At 46.3% G+C, this 23,691-nt stretch overlaps 1 protein-coding gene across 1 annotated transcript in view; it reads left to right on the top strand.

Annotated features, from left to right (window-relative positions):
* Positions 1–19,914, top strand: part of LOC309889396 (AN1-type zinc finger protein 5-like) — a gene marked incomplete at its 5' end in the record, with an annotated part of 28,534 nt that extends 8,620 nt beyond the window's left edge. Inside the window, 2 exons of the mRNA XM_082782202.1 lie at positions 17,729–17,854; positions 18,141–19,914. Coding sequence (XP_082638328.1) covers positions 17,729–17,854; positions 18,141–18,289 — 275 coding nt within the window. The 3' untranslated portion in view covers positions 18,290–19,914. The remainder of the gene's footprint in view (positions 1–17,728; positions 17,855–18,140) is intronic.
* Between the last annotated feature and the right edge of the window lie 3,777 nt (positions 19,915–23,691).

Here is a 23,691-nt window from a genome sequence, read left to right as displayed (position 1 = left end):
GTTGCAGAGCAGTGCTTATACCAAGCCAAGGACATCTCAGCCTTTTGCTCTGTCCTGCCAACAGGCAGGCTGGGGGTGCAGTAAGAGCTGGGAGGGGACAGACCCAGGACAGGTGACCCAAACTAGCCAAAGGGGTATTCCATACCATCTGACGTCATGCTAAACAATATATAGGGGTGGCTAGCCGGGGGGAGGGGGCCGGACTGCTCGGGGTTAAGCTGGGCATCGGTCAGCGGGTGGTGAGCAATTGCATTGTGCATCACTTGTTTGTACATATTATTATTATCTTTCTATTATTAACTTTCCTATTATCACCATTGTAACATTATTGTTATTATTGTTATTATTATTTTGTTATTATTATTTTCCTGTCCTGTCTTATTAAACTGTCTTTATCTCAACTCACGGGCTTCACTTTCCATTTCTCTCCCCCGTCCCAGAGAGGGAGGGGGGAGGGTGAGCGAACGGCTGCGTGGTGTTTAGCTGCCAGCCGGGTTAAACCACGACAGTCTTTTTGGCGCCCAACGTGGGGCTCGAAAGGTTGAGATAACGGCAGATCTGACCACAGTGTGTTAAACTAAAATTGGTGTAAGTATTAGACCTGCTTAATAGTCACTTGTCATAATGCTGATTGCTTTAATCTCAACTCTGCTGCGCCTGTTTTCCAAATTGAGTATTATAGTACATTATTTTCCGTATTTGCTCTCTGTCATGTTGTTTATCCTCTCCGGGCCCTGGTTTCAGATCATTATGGTACTGAGTGTTGTAGCAATGGCTTATGAGACGATGAGATATCTGGTCATGACTCTAACTTGGTATTTGTACTCAGTAACATCGTCGACTCTGTATTTTGGAAACTGTATCTTGGAAACTATTAGCAATTATACCTATTGTTTTTTTCCATTAGGGAGTCAATCTGTGGAGGGGAAAGGGGAAGATATTTTCTCTTACTTGATTACTCTCCCTTTCTCCTTCACCACCCCTGTATCCTCCTGGATCACTATGCCTTCCTCCTTCACCACCCTCTTACCCTCCGAGCTTGGTACAATAGCTCTCCAAGATATTGAATATCCTTGGGATACTCAGACCAGCATAGTCTTGTTGTTCTGCCTCCTGAATGCGCTTCAGGTTCTGCTTAAAGTTAAACAACTACTTAGGAAGCTCATCCGGAGATCTGCCCGGAGGCAGTATAGTTGTGGGTGGCAGGGAGTATGGGAGGATATGGGCAGGCATCTGGAGCAGTTGGCACCCCCAGTGTTTTGGAAATTCACCCCTGAACAACTGCAAAATCCTCAAAAACTGGCAGAATGCTTGAGAAAAAGGTGTCATGATTCTGGCAGTTCCAAAGTAACACAAATCATTGTAACATGCTGGGGCCTGGCTCATGCCTATCGAGCTGCCATTGATACTGCTATCAACTTAGTGACAGACCCTGCGGCCACTCCAAGCCCTGTGACAGATCCAACGGCCACTGTGACCCCTACGGTGGACTCTGCAGCCGCTCCAGTCCCAGCTCCTGCAGCCGCTCCAGTCCCAGCTCCTGCAGCCGCTCCAGTCCCAGCTCCTGCAGCCGCTCCAGTCCCAGCTCCTGCAGCCGCTCCAGTCCCCGCTCCTGAAGCCGCTCCAGTCCCCGCTCCTGCAGCCGCTCCAGTTCCAGCTCCTGTAGCCACTCCAGCTCCGGTTCCTGCAGCTGCTCCAGCTCCCGCAGCCGCTCCAGCTCCTGTGGCTGGGTCAGAGAAAAGAGCTGTAGCAGTGCAAGTTGACCCTGCAGAGGGTATTCCAACCCCTGTGGCAGACCCTGTAACGGGGTCAGAGAAACGAGCTGTAGCAGTGCAAGTTGACCCTGCAGAGGGTATTCCAACCTCTGTGGCAGACCCTGTAACAAGGTCAGAGAAACGAGCTGTAGCAGTGCAAGTCGACCCTGCAGAGGGTATTCCAACCTCTGTGGCAGACACTGTAACAAGGTCGGAGAAACGAGCAGTAGCAGTGCAAGCTGCCCCTGTAGAGAAGGTGAAAAAATGGTATAGAGATTCAGGTCGTTTAGAACGCAGAGAATCTTCTGCCAAATCTAGGTATAGAGACGACGGAGACGACGACGACGCTGGGCCATCAAGGGTTCAGGAGGAGGAAGATGAGGATGCCGAAAAATCAACAGTAACTACCCGAAGCCTAAACGAGCGTGAGTTACGAGATGTGCGAAAAGATTTTGGTCGCTGTATAGGTGAGCAGCTTGTCACCTGGCTGCTCCGATGCTGGGACTCTGGAGCTAATTGTGTGGAATTAGACGGCAGGGAAGCCAAGCGACTGGGATCCCTTGCTAGAGACGCAGGCATTGACAAAGCAATTGCAGATGGAGCACAATCTCACAGCCTCTGGAGGCGTCTACTCTCAGCTGTGAGGGAAAGGTATCCCTTCAAGGAAGAACTTTTATGTCTACCAGGCAAGTGGACCACTATGGAGAAGGGAATCCAGTACCTGAGGGAATTAGCCGTACGGGAAGTGATTTATGAGGATCCAGACCTCAGACAAACATCCAAAGATCCAGTTTTTAGGAATAAAATGGCAAGATGGGCGTCGTCAAATCCCAATGGATGTGATCAACAAAATAACAGCTATGTCTCCACCAACTAACAAAAAAGAAACACAGACTTTCCTAGGTGTTGTGGGGTTTTGGAGAATGCACATCCCAAATTACAGTCTGATTGTAAACCCGCTCTACCAAGTAACCCGTAAGAAGAATGAGTTTGAATGGGGCCCTGAACAACGACAAGCGTTTGAACAAATCAAGCAGGAAATAGTCCATGCAGTAGCCCTTGGGCCAGTTCGAACAGGACCAGATGTAAAGAATGTGCTCTACACTGCAGCCGGGGAGAACGGCCCCACCTGGAGCCTCTGGCAGAAAGAACCTGGGGAAACTCGAGGTCGGCCCCTGGGGTTTTGGAGTCGGGGATACAGAGGATCTGAGGCCCGCTATACTCCAACTGAAAAGGAGATATTGGCAGCATATGAAGGAGTTCGATCTGCTTCGGAGGTGGTCGGTACTGAAGCGCAGCTCCTCCTAGCACCCCGATTGCCAGTACTAGGCTGGATGTTCAAGGGAAGGGTCCCTTCTACGCATCATGCAACTGATGCTACGTGGAGCAAGTGGGTTGCACTGATTACTCAGCGGGCTCGAATAGGAAACCCCAGTCGCCCAGGAATATTGGAAGTGATTATGGACTGGCCAGAAGGCAAATACTTTGGGATATCATCCGAGGAGGAGGTGGGTCGTGCTGAAGAAGCCCCACTGTACAACCAGTTACCAGAGAATGAGAAGAAATATGCCCTGTTCACTGATGGGTCCTGTCGTATTGTGGGGAAGCATCGGAGATGGAAGGCTGCTGTATGGAGCCCTACACGACGAGTTGCAGAAGCTGCTGAGGGAGAAGGTGAATCGAGTCAGTTTGCAGAAGTGAAAGCCATTCAGCTGGCTTTAGACATTGCTGAACGAGAAAAATGGCCAGTTCTCTATCTCTACACCGATTCATGGATGGTAGCAAATGCCCTGTGGGGATGGTTACAGCAATGGAAGCAAAACAACTGGCAGCGTAGGGGCAAACCCATCTGGGCTGCTGCTTTGTGGCAAGACATTGCTGCTCGGGTAGAGAACCTGGCTGTGAAAGTACGCCACGTAGATGCTCATGTGCCCAAGAATCGGGCTACTGAAGAACATCAAAACAACCAGCAGGTGGATCAGGCTGCTAAGATTGAAGTAGCTCAGGTGGACCTGGATTGGCAGCATAAAGGTGAATTATTTATAGCCCGATGGGCCCATGACACCTCAGGCCATCAAGGTAGAGATGCAACATACAGATGGGCTCGTGATCGAGGGGTGGACCTGACCATGGACGCTATAGCACAGGTTATTCATGACTGTGAAACATGTGCTGCAATCAAGCAAGCCAAACAGTCAAAGCCTCTTTGGTATGGAGGACGATGGCTGAAATATAAATATGGAGAGGCCTGGCAGATTGATTACATCACACTCCCTCAAACTCGCAATGGCAAGCGCCACGTACTTACAATGGTGGAAGCAACCACCGGATGGCTGGAAACATATCCTGTGCCTCATGCCACCGCCCGGAACACTATCCTGGGCCTTGAAAAGCAAGTCCTATGGCGACATGGTACCCCAGAAAGAATAGAGTCAGACAATGGAACTCATTTCCGAAACAACCTTATAGACACTTGGGCCAAAGAACATGGTATTGAGTGGGTGTATCACATCCCCTATCATGCACCAGCCTCCGGGAAAGTTGAACGATACAACGGACTGTTAAAGACTACATTAAAAGCAATGGGCGCTGGAACATTCAAAAATTGGGATACGCATTTGGCAAAGGCCACCTGGTTAGTCAATACTAGGGGATCTGCCAACCGAGCTGGACCTGCCCAATCAAACCTGTTACGTACTGTAGATGGGGATAAAGTTCCTGTAGTGCATGTAAGAAATATGCTGGGTAAAACAGTCTGGGCTACTCCTGCCTCAGGAAAAGGCAAACCTATTCGTGGAATTGTTTTCGCTCAGGGACCTGGATACACTTGGTGGGTGATGCAAAAGAACGGAGAGGTCCGGTGTGTACCTCAAGGAGATTTAATACTGGGTGAGAATAGCCCATGAACTGAATTGTACCTTGTTAATTACTATATAATACTGTATGTTATCACTACTATGACTACTGTAGGTGACTAATTAGAATGTATGGAAAAGAGTGTAACCTGAGCATGACATAAATGGTATGGAATAAGGGGTGGATAGATGTCCTGGTTTCAGTTAGAACAGAATTAATTTTCTTCCTAGTAGCTGGTGGAATGCTGTGTTTTGGCTTAGGATGAGAAGAGTGCTGATAACACCCCGATGTTTTAATTGTTGCAGAGCAGTGCTTATACCAAGCCAAGGACATCTCAGCCTTTCGCTCTGTCCTGCCAACAGGCAGGCTGGGGGTGCAGTAAGAGCTGGGAGGGGACAGACCCAGGACAGGTGACCCAAACTAGCCAAAGGGGTATTCCATACCATCTGACGTCATGCTAAACAATATATAGGGGTGGCTAGCCGGGGGGAGGGGGCCGGACTGCTCGGGGTTAAGCTGGGCATCGGTCAGCGGGTGGTGAGCAATTGCATTGTGCATCACTTGTTTGTACATATTATTATTATCTTTCTATTATTAACTTTCCTATTATCACCATTGTAACATTATTGTTATTATTGTTATTATTATTTTGTTATTATTATTTTCCTGTCCTGTCTTATTAAACTGTCTTTATCTCAACTCACGGGCTTCACTTTCCATTTCTCTCCCCCGTCCCAGAGAGGGAGGGGGGAGGGTGAGCGAACGGCTGCGTGGTGTTTAGCTGCCAGCCGGGTTAAACCACGACAACAGGTCCGTAACATAAACCTGCATCAGTGTTTTGTGCCCATTCATGAAAAATCCAGAAGCAGGACAGGACTATATTATCTATGATATGGAATGTATGTAGGTGACTGGGCCACATATCCTGAACTACATTTTTACCGTGGAGTTAGCTCCAGATGCCTGTTGGGATGAAGGAGACAGGGCAGAATGGAAAGCTGAGTGAGAATGGGAGTTTAAAGGGGGGACATCTCATAGAGGGGAACAATCACCTCCCTTGAACTTTTGGCAATGCTCCTTGTAATTTAGCCCAGGATATCATTGGTCTTTATTGCAGCAAGGACGTGCTGATGGCTAACATTCAACCAGCATGTACTGGTGCCTGGGGTTGTTCTTCCCCAGGTTCAGGACTTTGTCCTTCTCCTTTGAACTGGATGAGGTTCTTGTTTGCCCATTTCTCCAGCCTGTCAAGGACCCTCTACATGGCAGCACAACCCTCTCATGTATTAGCCACCAATGGGAGCAATTTTGGAGATAACCAAATTGTAATGAGAAAGTACTGACATAAAATGGCTGCTAAACACTGCTAGGAGAAAACACTTGCTAGCTTGGGAACCAGGCCTGGGAACTTGCCTGTAGCCCTCTCTTCCCTCTAGGGCCTTATTCCATAGAATATGAAATGTGCTGCCATCAAGCAAGCCAACCAGTTAAAGCCTTAGTGTTATGGAGGGTGATGGCTGAAATACAAATATGGGGAGGCCTGGCAGATTGATTACATCACGCTTCCACAAACCTCCTATGGCAAGTGCCATGTACTTAAAATAGTGGAAGCAACCACTGGATGGCTAGAAACATATCCCATGCCACTACCCAGAACTGTCCTGGGCCTTGAAAAGCAAGTCTTATTGTGACATGGCATCTTGGGAAGAATTGAATCAGACAATGGGACTCATTTCCAAAACAACCTCATAGATGCCTGGGCCAAAGAACATGCCATTGGTTGGGTATATCACACCCCCTATCACGTACCAGCCTCTGTGAAAATCAAGCAATACAATGTATTGCTAAAGACTACACTGAGAGCAACAGGTGCTGGGGCATTCAAACTTTGGAATACACATTTATCAAAAGCCACCTGGTTAGTCAATGCTAGGGGATCTGTTGAGCTGACCCTGCCCAATTATAACTCTTATGTACTGTAGAAGGGGATAAAGTCCCTCTAGTGCACATAAAATACATGCTGGGGAAGACAGTCTGGGCTATTCCTGCCTCAGGCAAAGACAAACCCATTTGTGGGATTGCTTTTGCTCAGGGACCTGGGTGCACTTGGTGGGTAATGCAGAAGAATGGGAAAGCCTGTTGTGTACCTCAAGTGGGTTTGATCTTGGGTAAGAATAGCCCATGATTTTTGTATAATATTAATTGCTATGTAATGCTGTATGTCATAACTACTATGCTTGCTATCGTACTTATCAACTGCACTACAGTAAGAGTGACCTGGATTAATAACAAATGAATTTTGATGGAACCCATCAAAGTGCAGCAGTGATGGAATCAGAACTGTTTTGTGAGGCTTTCTGTTAGTAGTAATAGGTATACAAACATAATAATAGGATTTTGATTTTTAAAGAGCAGTTATAAATAGTAAAGATAGTCAACATAACTGGTTCTTCATGCTTGGAAATAACGCACTTTTCACAGAATGTGATGCTTACTGATCCAAGAGGATCAACTAAGAAATCGTATTTGTGTGCATGAAATTTATTGCAAACAATTTAAGCCTATGTTCTCAATAATTCTGGATTGCATTTTATAGTTTGCTCTTTATCTTTTAGAATAATAGACATCATCATGCAACTGTGAGTGTTCAGGAAAACTGAAACTCCCTGGCTTGTATGTGTTCAAGTTTGTATACAAACATACCTCCCTCAGACTTCCTTTGTACCAATTTGTGTACAAAAAGTATTTAAAAAACAACATCTCTCGATGGAAAAATTAATATTTTAATGGAAACGAACATGATTCAGAGAAGTTAACAAAAAGGACCCATTTTTGTCTTGGAGAGGACTTGAGTAAAATGTGACTAAAATTTGACCAAAACTGTTCACAATAATGTTGATTGAAAAATGAGTCTTTTTGATTATATCTGCTTGAACATTAAGGCTGAATACAGTGCAAGGATACAGATTTCCAGTGTAAATCTGTAGTTTGCTCTTTAAATAATCGGGGGAAAAAAGTCTGAAACAAGAAGGCTCTTTTGAACTGTGTGTAATTTGTAGTTGTGTGTTGGATGTCTCAGAATCAGTGGTTTAAAGCTCAAGAATGCTAACTGCTGTTCTGGTTGACTCAGGTTTTAGATAATTGTACTGGGTCTGGCTGGAATGTTAACTTTCCCTGCAGCAGCCCATACAGTGCTGTGCTCTGCACTTGTAGCTACAACAGCAGTGTTATCACACCAGTGTTGTGTCTGCTGCTGAGCAGTGCTGGCACAGCATCAGGACTCTCTCTAACCCTCCTAGGGGGTGAGCAAAAAGTGAGAAGAGAAACATCACCAGGGCAGCTTGACCTAAACCAATCAAAGGGATATTCCATACCATGTGGTGTCACACTCAGCAATAAAAGGTGGAAACAGGAAGAAGAGGGGAGGGGTGGGCTCTCATTGTGAAAACGTCAGTCCTCCTCCCGAACACCGGTTACATTCGTTGAGGCCCTGCTTCAAGGACGTGCTCAAGCATCACTCATTTGTGGGAAGTAGAGAGTAATTTCTTTCCTCTGCACTTCCACATAGCCTTCATTTGTTTTATTTGTTTGTTTTCCTCCTTTTTTTTTTTCCTTTCCCCCTCTCTTTTTCCCTTTCCTTTTTTTTTCCCCTTTAGTTAAATTGTTTAGTTCATAATAATCTTTCTTTTATTATTATTATTTCCTTTTAATTAAATTATCCTTATCTCAACCTGTGAGTTGTTCTTTGCTTTACTTCTTCCCCTCCTCATCTGAGGAGGGGGAGTGAGAGAGCGGTTGTGGTGTTTAGCTACCCAGCACAGTAAAACCACCACAGTCCTTTTTGGCGCCCAACGTGGGGCTCGAAGGGCTAGAATTAATAGAATAGATTGAATAGAATTGATTAAAATGCGTACAACTAACACGCTTACTTGCTAGTCACCATGTTCAGTGTCCTGTTAATAATGGCTTGTTTGATCGTATGTCATGCAATCCGTGTCATGTTCTCATTTCTCCTCTATATCCAGTCCGAGAATGTGCTACAATCTGTGTTCGTTTTTTTGAATTTGCTGTGCTGCCAAGCACTGGCCTTGAGTTTAATCTGGCATTCAGGCTCTGCGCTGTTATCGTTTGGGTCTCATGGAAACTATCTTTTAGAGAATATTCAGAACTACACTGCCTTCCTTTCCTCATCTGGATGTCAGTTTATGAATAATATTAGGAAGGGTACCTCCTCCTTCTTTCACAGTGGGCTAATTACAACAGTTTGGGAGTATTTTGAATATCCATGTGTTATAAATGGCTCAGGATTCAAATTAGGATTAAATAAAAAAAATAGGATTTATTGAAAGAATATAAAGGAATAGAGGTAAGCAAACAGCGCTGGGTGCACTGGGAGTCTCCGCTCCACCAGGACACACACCAGTTACATCAAGCAGCTGATTTTTCTGCTCCTTGACTAATACATATTCATTACTACTTCTAAAAAATATAGATTATTAAAATTAGCTTCCGGGGTGCAGTCCCTCCTACTGGAGCATGCGCAGTCTCCTCTGGGGTCTCTTCTGGGGGTCTCTAGGGGTCTTTCATGCTGAAGGCTCGTAGTCTTCCTCTCCCACTTTGTACTTACTGGGCACCATACCAAGTTTATAGAACATTCTCTTCAAGTCTTGTCTCCCAGCCATCCTTCAGCTTCTTTCTCCTTCCTCTTTATCTCTCGGCCCCCCTAACCAGATACCAAAGATCCACATAGTATCCCATAACAGTCACTAGTTGTTATCAGTTGTTCTGAAACTCCCAGACACACGAGTAATTAAAACATTCTTCCCCAGCCATTCACAGACACATCTATAGCAGTGTTAGAAATAGAAGTCCAGAATAACAAAAGCAAACAGGTTCATAAATTTAAGAAGTGATAAATTGACTAGAATGAGGGGGAGACTGGGACACACTGCATCTGTGGTTCAAGAATTAAATTGCCAGTGCAGGGCCCAGAGGCAGACAGGATTCAAACAGAATTGTTCTTTATGGACACGGAGGAGGTCAACTCTGCGCCTCAGGACTGCCTCCACCAAGAAAGACAGGAGGGTTATTGTTGTTGGTGACTCGATTCTTAGGGGAACAGAGGGCCCTATTTGTCGGCCTGACCCTACCCGTAGGGAAGTCTGCTGTCTCCCTGGGGCCAGGGTCAGGGACGTTGCCAGGAAGCTTCCTAACCTGGTACGCCCCTCTGACTATTACCCCCTTTTGATAGTCCAGGCGGGCAGTGATAACATCGAAGAGAGAAGCCTCAAGGCTATCAAAAGGGACTTTAGGGGACTGGGTCGGTTAGTGGATGGAGCGGGAGTGCAGGTGGTGTTTTCGTCCATCCCTACAGTGGCAGGGAGGGGTTCAGAGAGGACACGGAAAGCCCACCTGTTAAACACGTGGCTCCGGGACTGGTGCCAACGCAGAAATATTGGGTTTTTTGATCATGGGGCACTTTACTCAGCACCTGGCCTGATGGCCGCAGACGGGTCCCTATCTTTTAGGGGAAAAAGGATCCTGGGCCAGGAGCTGGCAGGGCTCATTGAGAGGGCTTTAAACTAGGTAGGAAGGGGGATGGGGCTGAGGCTAGGATTGTTGGGGCTGTGCCAGGGGGAACAATGGCAAGGCCGGAGGATAAGGCAATGGCCCAGCTGTAGTGCATCTACACCAATGCACGCAGCATGGGTAACAAACAGGAGGAGCTGGAAGCCATCGTGCGGCAGGCAGGCTACAACTTGGTTGCCATCACGGAGACGTGGTGGGACCAGTCTCATGACTGGAGTGCTGCAATGCCTGGCTATAAGCTCTATAGAAGGGACAGGCAGCATAGAAGGGGTGGTGGTGTGGCTCTCTATATTAGAGAGTCTTTCGAGGTTGTAGAACTCGAGGTTGGGAATGACAAGGTCGAGTCCCTTTGGGTTAGGATCGGCAGGGACAACAAGGCTAGTGTCCTGGTCGGGGTCTGCTATAGACCGCCGAACCAGGATGAGGAGACGGATGAGGAATTCTACAGGCAGCTGACAGAGGTTGCAAAATCATCAGCTCTTGTACTCATGGAGGACTTCAACTTCCCTGACATATCCTGGAAGCACAACACAGCCCTGAGAAAGCAGTCTAGGAGGTTTCTGGAGAGCGTGGAAGATACCTTCCTGACGCAGCTGGTTAGTGAACCTACCAGGGGTGGTTCCCCGCTAGACCTTCTCTTCACAAACAGAGAAGGACTGGTGGAGGACGTGATCGTCGGGAGCTGTCTTGGGCAGAGTGACCATGCAATGGTGGAGTTCACTATTCTTGGCGAGGCCAGGAAGGGGACCAGTAAAACCGCTGTATTGGACTTTCGGAGGGCTGACTTTGAGCTGCTCAGGACACTAGTTGGTGGAGTCCCTTGGGAGGCGGTTCTGAAGGCAGAGGGGTCCAGGAAGGCTGGGCGCTCTTCAAGAGGGAAGTCTTAATGGCGCAGGAACGGTCTGTCCCCATGTGCCCAAAGACGAGCTGGCGGGGAAGAAGACCGGCCTGGCTCAACAGAGAATTGTGGCTTGATCTTAGGAGGAAAAAGAGGGTTTATAAGCTTTGGAAAAGTGGGCAGGCCACTAAGGAGGACTTTAAAGAAGTAGCGAGGCTGTGCAGGGACAAAATTAGGAAGGCCAAAGCTCATCTGGAGCTCAATCTGGCTACTGCCGTTAAAGATAACAAAAAACGTTTCTATAAATACATCAACACAAAAAGGAGGACTAAGGAGAATCTCCATCCTTTACTGGATGCGGGGGGAAACTTAGTTACAAGAGATGAGGAAAAGGCGGAGGTGCTCAATGCCTTCTTTGCCTCAGTCTTTAGCGGCAATACCGGATGTTCTCTGGATACTCAGTACCCTGAGCTGGTGGAAGGGGATGGGGAGCAGGATGTGGCCCTCATCCATGAAGAACTGGTTGGTGACCTGCTACGGCACTTAGATGTGCACAAGTCGATGGGGCTGGATGGGATCCACCCAAGGGTACTGAGGGAACTGGCAGAGGAGCTGGCCAAGCCACTGTCCATCATTTATCAGCAGTCCTGGCTATCGGGGGAGGTCCCAATCGACTGGCGGCTAGCAAACGTGACGCCCATCTATAAGAAGGGCCGGAGGGCAGATCCGGGAAACTACAGGCCTGTCAGTTTGACCTCAGTGCCAGGAAAGCTCATGGAGCAGATCCTCCTGAGAGTCATCACGCAGCACTTGCAGGGGAAGCAGGCGATCAGGCTCAGTCAGCATGGGTTTATGAAAGGCAGGTCATGCCTGACGAACCTGATCTCCTTCTATGACAGAGTGACGCGCTGGGTGGATGAGGGAAAGGCTGTGGATGTGGTCTACCTTGACTTCAGCAAGGCTTTTGACACCGTCTCCCACAGCATTCTCCTCAAGAAACTGGCTGCTCTTGGCTTGGACTGGCGCACGCTTCGTTGGGTTAGAAACTGGCTGGATAGCCGGGCCCAAAGAGTCGTGGTGAATGGAGCCAAGTCCAGTTGGAGGCCAGTCACTAGTGGCGTCCCCCAGGGCTCGGTGCTGGGGCCGGTCCTCTTTAATATCTTCATCGATAATCTGGACGAGGGCATTGAGTGCACCCTCAGTAAGTTTGCAGATGACACCAAGTTAGGTGCGTGTGTCGATCTGCTTGAGGGTAGGAAAGCTCTGCAGGAGGATCTGGATAGGCTGCACCGATGGGCTGAGGTCAACTGCATGAAGTTCAACAAGGCCAAGTGCCGGGTCCTGCACCTGGGGCGCAATAACCCCAAGCAGAGCTACAGGCTGGGAGAGGAACAGTTGGAAAGCTGCCTGGCGGAGAAGAACCTGGGAGTGATGGTGGATAGTCGGCTGAATATGAGCCAGCAGTGTGCTCAGGTGGCCAAGAAGGCCAACGGCATCCTGGCTTGTATCAGGAACAGTGTGACCAGCAGGGCTAGGGAGGTGATCGTCCCCCTGTACTCAGCTCTGGTGAGGCCGCACCTCGAGTACTGTGTTCAGTTTTGGGCCCCTCGCTACAAGAAGGACATCGAGGTGCTTGAGCGGGTGCAGAGAAGGGCGACGAAGCTGGTGAGGGGCCTGGAGAACAAGTCCTACGAGGAGCGGCTGAGGGAGCTGGGCTTGTTCAGCCTGGAGAAGAGGAGGCTCAGGGGCGACCTTATCGCTCTTTATAGGTACCTCAAGGGAGGCTGTAGCGAGGTGGGGGTTGGCCTGTTCTCCCACGTGCCTGGTGACAGGACGAGGGGGAATGGGCTTAAGTTGAGCCAGGGGAGTTTTAGGTTAGATGTTAGGAAGAACTTCTTCACTGAAAGGGTTGTGAGGCACTGGAACAGGCTGCCCAGGGAAGTGGTGGAGTCACCATCCCTGGAAGTCTTCAAAAGACGTTTAGATGTAGAGCTTAGGGAAATGGTTTAGTGGGGACTGTTAGCGTTAGGTCAGAGGTTGGACTCGATGACCTTGAGGTCTCTTCCAACCTAGAAAATTCTGTGATTCTGTGATTCTGTGACACAAATTGTTAAAACATTCCTCACACATGTGTAACCCATATATTGCTATTTCTAATTCTGAATAACGGGTTTCGTCTTCTCTCTAAGATTAGTCGATTGTTTAGAAAGTTTACCCAGGAATCTGTCCAGAAACAGTCTTGTGGTGGGTGGCAAGGTGTGTGGGAGGATATAGGCAGGTACCTGTCACAGGTGTCTCCTCCAATAGTTTTGAACTTCACCCCTGAGCAAATGCAAAATCCTAAAAACCTGGTAGAACGTTTGAGAGTTGTATGTCCTGACCCTGATAATGCCAGAGAACGACAGCTTGCAGCGTTGTGCTGGGTCCTGGCTTACTCATATCAAACACTGTTTAACCTCATCCAGCATCTTGAAGAGAGGGAGGAAGTCTCTGAGTCTGATGACCAGATAACACATGCTGTGGCTGACCCAGAGGACCAACCGACTATGGTATCAGTTGCCCCCATAGTCAAGTCGAAACAATGGAAACAGAAGTCAGCTCGTTTGGTAAGGGAAGAAGCCTCTCCTAAGAAGGAGGGAGAAGAGGAAAAGGCAGGCACCTCTAAAGCAGAGCCATCATAAAAACAGCAGGAAGAAGAGATGGAAATCATAAAGGAATCAGAAACCACTCGATCCCTATCCCTGAGTGAGTTGCGAGAAATACGAAAGGATTATGGTCGATGTCCAGGTGAACACATCTTCACCTGGCTGCTTCGATGCTGGGATGCTGGGGCCAATAGCCAACAATTACAAGGCAATGAAGCCAAGCAGCTGGGATCCCTCTCTAGAGAAAGGGTGATAGACAGAGTAATTGGGAGAGAGGCAAAGGTTCTCAGCCTCTGGAGGCAACTCCTGGCAGCTGTGAAAGAAAGATATCCCCACAAGGAAGATATTGTATATCAGTTACGCAAGTGGACCACCATGGAGGAAGTTCAAGAGCACCTGCGGGAATTAGCTGTGCGGGAGATGATTTATAGTGATTTGGACAATGCCCAGACACCTCAAGATCCCGATGAAGTCCAGTGCACAACATCCATGTGGCGTAAATTTGTGCGGAGTGCACCATCAGCACATGCCAGTACACTGACAGTAATTAACTGGGATGAGGGGATGGGACCAACAGTGTATAATCTGTCCTGCCAGCTTCAAAAATATGGAGACAGTCTCTCTGCTCTGCTACAGTCCTGTGTCTCAGCTGTGGAGAAACTGTCTGAAAGACTTGACTACCTCGTAGAACGAGCATATTCCCCATATTCCCCCTCATCTAGACAGAGTGATACTTCAGCCACTAAGAATCAGCATTCGCCTGCTCAAGAGAGAGAGTACCCAAGACGTACACCACGTGGCACCTTGTGGTTTTATCTGCGTGACCATGGGGAAGATATGAGGAAATGGGATGGTGTACCTACTTCAACCCTAGCTGCTCAGGTACGTGAACTGAAAGGAAATACAGTAGCAAGAAGAGGGGCTCCTAAGAAAAATGCTGCTCCAGTTTCTATTGGACAATTCCCCAGAGGCAGTAGAAGAGCTGATGTTATTCTTGACCCTGATGAAGGGACCTCTGCTTCTCATTTGCAAGAATTAAGTGGCAGACACTCCAACCAGGACTAGAGGGGCCCTGCCTCTGGCCAGGTAGAGGAGAGGGATAACCGGATTTATTGGACTGTGTGGATGCAATGGCCTGGCACATCAGAAGCACAAGAATACAAAGCTCTAGTGGACACTGGCGCACAATGTACCTTAATGCCATCAGGCTACCAAGGGACAGAACTCATCTATATCTCTGGAGTGACAGTGGGATCCCAACAATTAACTGTACTGGAAGCTGAAGTGAGTCTAACTGGGAATGAGTGGCAAAAGCATCCCATTGTGACTGGCCCAGAGGCTCCGTGCGTCCTTGGCATAGACTACCTCAAGAGAGGGTACTTCAAGGATCCAAAAGGATACCGGTGGGCTTTTGGCATAGCTGCTTTGAGCACAGAGAAGATTAGGCAGCTGTCTACCCTGCCTGGCCTTTCAGAAGACCCTTCCGTTGTAGGATTGCTGAAGCTTGAAGAACAGCAGGTACCAATTGCTACTACAATGGTGCACTGACGGCAATATCGCACCAACAAAGACTCCCTGATTCCCATCCATGAGTTGGTTCACCGGCTGGAGAGTCAAGGAGTGATCAGCAAGAATCACTCACCCTTTAATAGTCTTATATGGCCAGTGCAAAAGTCTAATGGCAAGTGGAGGCTAACAGTGGACTATTGTGGCCTGAATGAATTCATGCCACTGTTGAGTGCTGCAGTGCTGGACATGCTAGAACTTCAGTACGAACTGGAATCAAAGGCAGCCAAGTGGTACGCCACAATTGATGTCGCTAATGCATTTTTCTCCATCCCTTTGGCAGCAGCATGCAGGCCGCAGTTTGCTTTCACTTGGAGGGGCATCCAATACACCTGGAATCGGCTGCCCCAGGAGTGGAAACACAGCCCTACTATTTGCCATGGACTGATCCAGTCTGTACTGGAGCAAGGGGGAGCTCCTGAGCACCAGCAGTACGTTGATGACATCCTCGTGTGGGGCAGCGCAGCAGCAGAAGTTTTTGAGAAAGGGAAGAAAGTAATCCAAATTCTCCTGAAAGCTTGTTTTGCCATTAAACAGAGTAAGGTCGAGGGGTCTGCACAGGAAATCCAGTTCTTGGGGGTAAAATGGCAGGATGGACGTCGCCATATTCCAATGGATGTGATCAATAAAATAATGGCAATGTCTCCGACAACTAGCAAAAAAGAAACGCAAGCTTTCCTAGGCCTTGTGGGATTCTGGAGAATGCATGTTCCAGGCTATAGTCAGCTTGTGAGTCCTCTATATCGAGTGACTCGAAAGAGAAACTATTTTGAGTGGGGCCCCGAGCAACAACAGGCATTTGAACAAATCAAACAAGAAATAGCTCGTGCAGTAGCCCTTGGGCCTGTCCGTACCGGACCAGCTGTGCAAAACATACGTTACACTGCAGCTGGGGAGCATGGCCTCACCTGGAGCCTCTGGCAGAAAACCCCAGAAGAAACTCGAGGTCGACCTCTGGGTTTCTGGAGCCGGGGCTACTGAGGATCAGAAACCAAAGCTAATTACATCCCCCCACTGCAAATATAGTGGCAGAGTAACTCAGTACTATGACTAACACATTACTATTGAATACTATTGTATTACTATATTACAGTACTATGACTAACACATTACTGTTAATGTTATTTGTTTCTAAAATATGTTCCTTTTAACTGTATTCTCCACAGGTATCCCCTCTGTTCAATATCTTGACTGTGCCAATGTTATTGTTTTGAAATAAATTTAAGCTTGATCAAACTTACTGCACCCTCAGTAAGTTTGCAGATGACACCAAGTTATGTGTGTGTGTCGATCTGCTCGAGGGTAGGAAGGCTCTGCAGGAGGATCTGGATAGGCTGCACCGATGGGCTGAGGTCAACTGCATGAAGTTCAACAAGGCCAAGTGCCGGGTCCTGCACCTGGGGTACAGCAACCCCAAGCAGAGCTACAGGCTGGGAGATGAGTGGTCGGAAAGCTGCCATGCGGAGAAGGACCTGGGAGTATTGGTGGATAGTCGGCTGAATATGAGCCAGCAGTGTGCTCAGGTGGCCAAGAAGGCCAACAGCATCCGGGCTTGTATAAGAAGCAGTGTGGCCAGCAGGGCTAGGGAAGTGATTGTCCCCCTGTACTTGGCTCTGGTGAGGCTGCACCTCGAGTACTGTGTTCGGTTTTGGGCCCCTCGCTACAAGAAGGACATGGAGGTACTCAAGCGAGTCCAGAGAAGGGCGACAAAGCTGGTGAAGGGGTCTGGAGAACAAGTCCTACGAGGAGCGGCTGAGGGAGCTGGGCTTGTTCAGCCTGGAGAAGAGGAGGCTCAGGGGCGACCTTATTGCTCTCTACAGGTACCTTAAAGGAGGCTGTAGCGAGGTGGGGGTTGGTCTATTTTCCCACGTGCCTGGTGACAGGACGAGGGAGAATGGGCTAAAGTTGCGCCAGGGGTGTTTTAGGTTGGATATTAGGAAGAAATTCTTTACCGAGAGGGTTGTGAGGCATTGGAATGGGCTGCCCAGGGAAGTGGTGGAGTCACCATCCCTGGAGGTCTTTAAAAGACATTTAGATGTAGAGCTTAGTGATATGGTTTAGTGGAGGACTTGTTAGTGTTAGGTCAGAGGTTGGACTCGATGATCTTGAGGTCTCTTCCAACCTAGACAATTCTGTGATTCTGTGATATGATTTTTAGTTTTGTGTGTACATGGAACTTCTAGAGCACTTTCTAAGTGTTTACACCTATGTCAGCGTATACAGGAGATAACAGCTAGGTATCTTGTATTTTTTAGATGATGGAACAGTAAGGAAAATATGATTGTCTTCTGTAGAGCTAAAAAGGAAGTTAGTAGAATACCTGTTCTATATAGTACTTTAGATAATATAAAACCCTGAAGTTTATTAAGGATTAATTTCCCTCTACTAAATATATGTTTGCTACTGAATAGCTAGTGAAGTCAAGAAAAGGAGAAAAACAGAACACCAAAAACCTTTATTTCTTTTGCTTGCTTTAACAGTTATTACTCAACCAAGTCCATCGGTTTCCCAGAGTAGTAATTCACAGAGTGAAGAGAGAGCTTCTGAACTTCCCAAACCAAAGAAGAACAGATGTTTCATGTGCAGAAAGAAGGTTGGCCTTACAGGTATGAGAGCACTTTGTCAATGTTGAACAGAGCTATATGATTAGTTGTCTCTTACTAGATTGTTTGTTGAAATATCTTCAGACGTTAAACTTGCTTGCTGCTTCAAAATCCGTAACATTAGACTACTTAATAGAGCTGATAATTTGGAAATACTCATTTTGCTTACTCTTAGATGCATGTATCCCCCCTTTGTGTTAACTAAGCCCTTAATTTACAGCTTGCTTAAAATCTGAAGCTTCCTAGTGATGTTTTTTTTTTTTTTTTTCTTTTCATTTTCTTTGTACAGGATTTGACTGCCGATGTGGAAACTTATTTTGTGGACTTCACCGTTATTCTGACAAGCATAACTGCCCATATGATTACAAAGCAGAAGCTGCAGCAAAAATCAGGAAAGAGAACCCAGTTGTGGTGGCTGAAAAAATCCAGAGAATATAAACTAACCTATTTATGAAAAGACTGTTTAATTTTAATATATCCTAGGAAAACATTAAAGAGCAGATGCATGGCCATTTTCCTTTGTTCTACCAACTCTTACTTTTAGTCTTGTCTGTCTTAATAATATTTCAGAATGTTTAGGTGTTTGTTACAGGGAGAATTGGATAGATAAAGCCCTTGGAAACATTTATGCCCTCCTCAGAGTATAATTGGATGATCAGAATTGGCACAGAAATAGACATGCACAGAGGATATGTGCCAAACAGATGTCTACTATGTGAATGCTTGCAGCAGATCTGCCTTTTAAGATGTTTGAGGTGTATAGCACTAGCCAAAGGTTATGTGCCTGTTTGAGAGAAGGGTTAGAAAGGTTGGCAGTCTACTTCTATCACTGAAGATCATAGAAACACAAGGTTGGAAAGGACCTACTTTCATCTACTCCAACTGTCCTCCTATCACCAATACTACCCATTAAGCTACTAAATCATATCTCTTAGCACCTCATCCAGGTGCTTCTTGAACACTGTGAGGGACAGTGACTCCACCACCTCCCTGGGCAGGCTGTTCCAGTGCCTGACCACTCTGAGAGAAAAAGTTTTTCCTGATATCTAATCTAAATCTTCCCTGGCACAACTTGTGGCCATTTCCTCAAGTCCTATCATTAGTTATCTGGGAGAAGAGGCTGACCCCCTCCTCATCACAACCTCCCTTCAGGAAGTTGTAGAGTGCAATGAGGTCTCCCCTGGGTCTCCTCTTTGCCAGACTAAACAATCCCAGCTCCCTCAGACGCTCTTCATAAGACTTGTGCTCCAGACCCCTCACCAGTTTTGTTGCCTTTCTCTGGACATGTTCTAGGGCCTCAATGTCCTTTTTGTAGTGAGGGGCCCAAAACTGAACACTACTCGAGGTGCAGCCTCACCAGAGTTGAGTACAGGGGGATGATCACCTGCCTGCTCCTGCTGGCTATGCTATTTCTAATACAGGCCAGGATGCCGTTGGCCTTCTTTTGGCCACCTGGGCACACTGCTGGCTCATGTTCAGCCGAACATCGATCAAAACTCCCAGGTCCTTTTCCTCTGCACAGCTTTCAAGCCACTCTGCCCTAAGCCTGTAGCATTGCATGGGGTTATTGTGGTCAAAGTGCAGGACCTGGCACTTGGCCTTGTTGAACCTCATCCCATTTGCCTCAGCCCAGCAATTCAGCCTATACAGATCCCTCTGAAGGGCCACCCTACCCTCAGGCAGATCGACACTACCTCTCAACTTGGTGTCATCTGCAAACTTACTGAGGGTGCCTTTAAGATTTCCATCTTGAGGAGTGTCCAGGCTTCCTGGACCCCTTTGCCCTGAAGTAGTGACTCCCAAGGGACCCCTGCAACAAGTGTCCTGAACAGGTCAAAGTCCACCCTCCGGAAGTTCAAGATAGCAGTTTTGCTAGTTACCCTTCTGACATCACCAAGAATAGAGAACTCTACAATTTCATGGTCACTCTGCCCAAGACAGTCCCCAACTTTCATATCTCCCACCAGTCCTTCTCTGTTAGTGAAGAGCAGGTCTAGCGGGGCACCTCCCCGGTAGGCTCTTGTACCAGCTGTGTCAGGAAGCTATCTTCCACATACTCTAGAAACCTCCTGGACTGCTTCCTCTGCTAAGGAAAAGATCTCATTCTAATTTTAATTTCCATAGTCCGTTATTTTCCAGCAGAACATAAGCCATGTGGGTCTGTCTGCCTTTCAAGTAAGATGAGTGTTGGTGCTGTATTTAAGAAAAAGTCATTTAACAATTAATGGGGAAAATGGAAAAAAATAGATATGTATGAGAAGAAAACCATTTTGGAACAGATTATGTTAACCTAATTTCAGGATTCTAAAGTTTCCAGAGGAAATGTCCTGTTAAAAACTTAAGAACTGGCCTGCAACAGTTCTCTGCTTTTCCTTTCAAGGCTAAAAATGTTGTGTAGCACAATATTGTAAAATTGGCTTACCAAAAAGAAAAGCTGTGTTTCTTAGACATACCATAACAGCTCTATCAAGTGACATATGTGTAAGTTGCAGAAGTATTTGAACAGTTTATTATTCATGAATTACTTGAATTCAGTATGTTCTGGGTTAAAAAGAATATTAGGAGCTTTAAATATATATATATTATTAATGTAATAATTGCACGTGCAACAATTGTTGGGTATAGAAAACCATACCCAACATGGCTGCTGTAGACTTAAGTGGGAGCTGGAACCACTCTTGGAGGGCCGCTTTATCATTTTAAATTATATTTGAGTGTAGGACTAATGTTCTTGGGTGTATTGCATGGGCTATATTATCTACAGCACTGTACAATAACTAGAAAAGGCAGTATAGTGCATTGATGCTTGTCTGGTAATATCACTTCTGTGTTATAATGTGAGTTTTTTTGTGTTGTATGGAACTTGTGTTTTTTATAAACAAGTATAGTTTAGACTAGTGTTGTGGTAATGTCTGTTCTCATCTGTAAATAGTTGTGTATGCACACAAAATTATACTTCTGACTTCTATTGCAGTGTTTACTCTTAGCTTTTAGTTCAATATTAAAAGCATCAGGCTCTTACTTTAACTTTGTTCTTCCAATTTAGTTATTAGATATGCAAACGTACAGATAACTCATGTTTATATATTGCACATAATCGTGCTACCCAGCATCTGTGATCTGTTGTATTATGTAAATAATAAAAATTATGTACAGAAGGAAATACTTCTTTTTGTGATAGTTCATTGGTTTTAGTTATTGTAACCTGAAAGTGGCCCTGTGGATATTAGGGTACAAAGCTAGTAGTACTAGCTGTACTACTTTGGACTTTTTGGAACAGGCTGCCTAGGGAAGTGGTGGAGTCACCATCCCTGGAAGTCTTTAAAAGACGTTTAGATGTAGAGCTTAGGGATATGGTTTAGTGGGGACTGTTAGCGTTATGTCAGAGGTTGGACTCGATGATCTTGAGGTCTCTTCCAACCTAGAAATTCTGTGATTCTGTGATACTAGTACTAGGTTTGTATGTCTCTTTAAAACCTAAGAGCACATTGAAACTGGATATTTGAGGAAACTGTAATAAATGGCTCAGTCGTCAAAATAGGACTATAATCAAAGTTTACAATTTATTAAAGGAATAGAGGTAAGCAAACAGTGCTGAGTGCGCTGGGAGTCTCTGTTCCACCAAGACGCACACCAGTTACATCAAGCAGCTGATTTTTATGCTCCTAGGCTAATACATATTCATTACTACTTCTAAAAAAAAACAGGGTTATTATAATTAGTTTCCGGAATCCAAACCCTCCTACTGGAGCATGCGTATCAGTCTCCAGTGGTCCCTCTGGGGGTCTCTCATGCTGAAGGCTCATAGTCTTCCTCCCTCTTGTCCTTCTCCAACTTGTCCAACTTGGCTGTATGTCAGAGACTTGTGCAGCGTCCCCTGCAAGCTTTGTCTTTTAGTCGTTCTTCAGCTTTCCCCTTCTCCTTAATCTTCTGGCCAGATATCAGAGACTTGCATAGTGTCCCATGCAATAGTCATAATAGTTAGTTATTCTGAACCCCCCCCAGATATCAGAGACTTCAAGGAAAGCCTACAAATACATTTCCCTTCAAGCTCTCTATTGACACGAATTGCTAAAACATTCCTTTGCAAGATACAAGAACTATATACATTAACCACTCTGTTTTTTTAGACTTGTGGTTATACAAGGGTATGTAAGACAGAAGGTCACATTCATCATACCATGCGGCCCTAGCATTGTTCCATACTGACACGAATCAGATGAACACATTTCACAATCCCCCATCTCCTTTTTCATGGTATTGATTCGTGTTTTCCTTTCCAATCGAGTCAATACTTGCCAAATTGATACCAATTTTTGATCTTTGTTTGTTTTTATTATCATCAGGGAATGTGTTTTCACTTTCCCTGGTTCTGGGTCAACGGGTACCGCAGATATTTGCATTCCTTGTATAACCGAGTGTATTAGTCTGGTAATACAGGGTATTAAACATGGAATTATTAACAATCCTCCACATATCCCCAATACAACCATCCTTCTTTTAGCAAACCAATCACCGCCTATAAAGCCCCCTCCCATAATCCTCTTAGATCGATTCCATTCCAAGTCTGAACTGGGACATGTGCAATTTTCTTCATTTCTTTTACAAGTTCATTTACAGCTTTTCTTTCTATTGTGGTTTAACCCAGTTGGCAGCTAAACACCGCACGGCCGTTCACTCACCTCCCCCCCCCCCGGGATGGGAGAGAAATGGGAAAGTGAAGCCTATGAGTTGAGATAAAGACAAGAAAATAATAATGACAATAATGACAATAATGATGATAATAGTACTACTAGTAATGTGTACGAAACAAGTGATGCACAATGCAATTGCTCACCACCCGCTGACCGATGCCCAGCCTAACCCCGAGCAGTCTGGCCCTCCTCCCAGCTCTTGCTGCACCCCCAGCCTGCCTGCTGGCAGGACAGAGTGAGAAGCTGAAATGTCCTTGTTATCAACACTCTTCTTATCCTAATCCAAAACATAGCACCCTACCAGCTACTAGGAGGAAAATTAACTCTATCCTAACTGAAATCAGGACATCCACCTACTCCACTGTGGCCTCCTCCACAGGACTCAGCATGGAAATCTGCTCCAATGTGGTAAACCATGGGCTGCAGGGGGACAACTTGCTCCATCCTGGTCCTCTCCACAGGCCTCAGGGGAACTTCTGCTAAGGTGCCTGGAGCACCTCCTCCCCCTCCTTCATCGACCCTGGTGTCTGCAGGATTGTCTTTGTATTTTTTCACTCCTCTCTTCCAGCTGCTGTTGCACAGTTTTTCTCCTTTCTTAAATATGCTCTCATAGAGGCGTAATCAGTGTCACTTATTAGCTCGGCTCTGGACAGCAGCGAGTCCCTTTTGGAACCAGCTTTTTTCTAACATGAGGCAGCTTCTGGACTCTTTCACAGAGGCCACCCCTGCAGCCCCACCAGCTAACAAAAGCTTGCCTCATAAGCAAGCCACATAACCTTGCCAAATAAGCATGGCATGAGAGGTTGCTGAAGAAGGGAGTCTTATGTTGGCGGGACAGCCCTGTTTTGGCAGCAGAACAGAATCTTGAGGGCCACGGTGCCCAGAAACCTTTTGCTTCATTATGTGTAAAACGAATATTAGAGTTCACACCCCTGAATATGATAATGAGCTTAAAGAAGTACGTGCTCAACATATACAACTATAGTATGCAACTCTTCACCCAAATCATGCTAAACGTCACCCCAGGGAGGGAATAGATAAGGTTAAGATATAAAAGAGTATTATTAGTTAGTAAGCTTTGCGCCTATACCCTTTGGTGGGAGATACCCGGGACAGCATTTTGCTAACACTATTATCATATATTAG

Source organism: Aythya marila (assembly GCF_965140915.1).
Source record: "Aythya marila genome assembly, chromosome: W".
In the NCBI taxonomy this organism is placed as follows: Eukaryota; Metazoa; Chordata; class Aves; order Anseriformes; family Anatidae; genus Aythya; species Aythya marila.
Note: the sequence above shows the minus strand (reverse complement) of the source record. Positions and strands in the feature narration are given on the sequence as shown.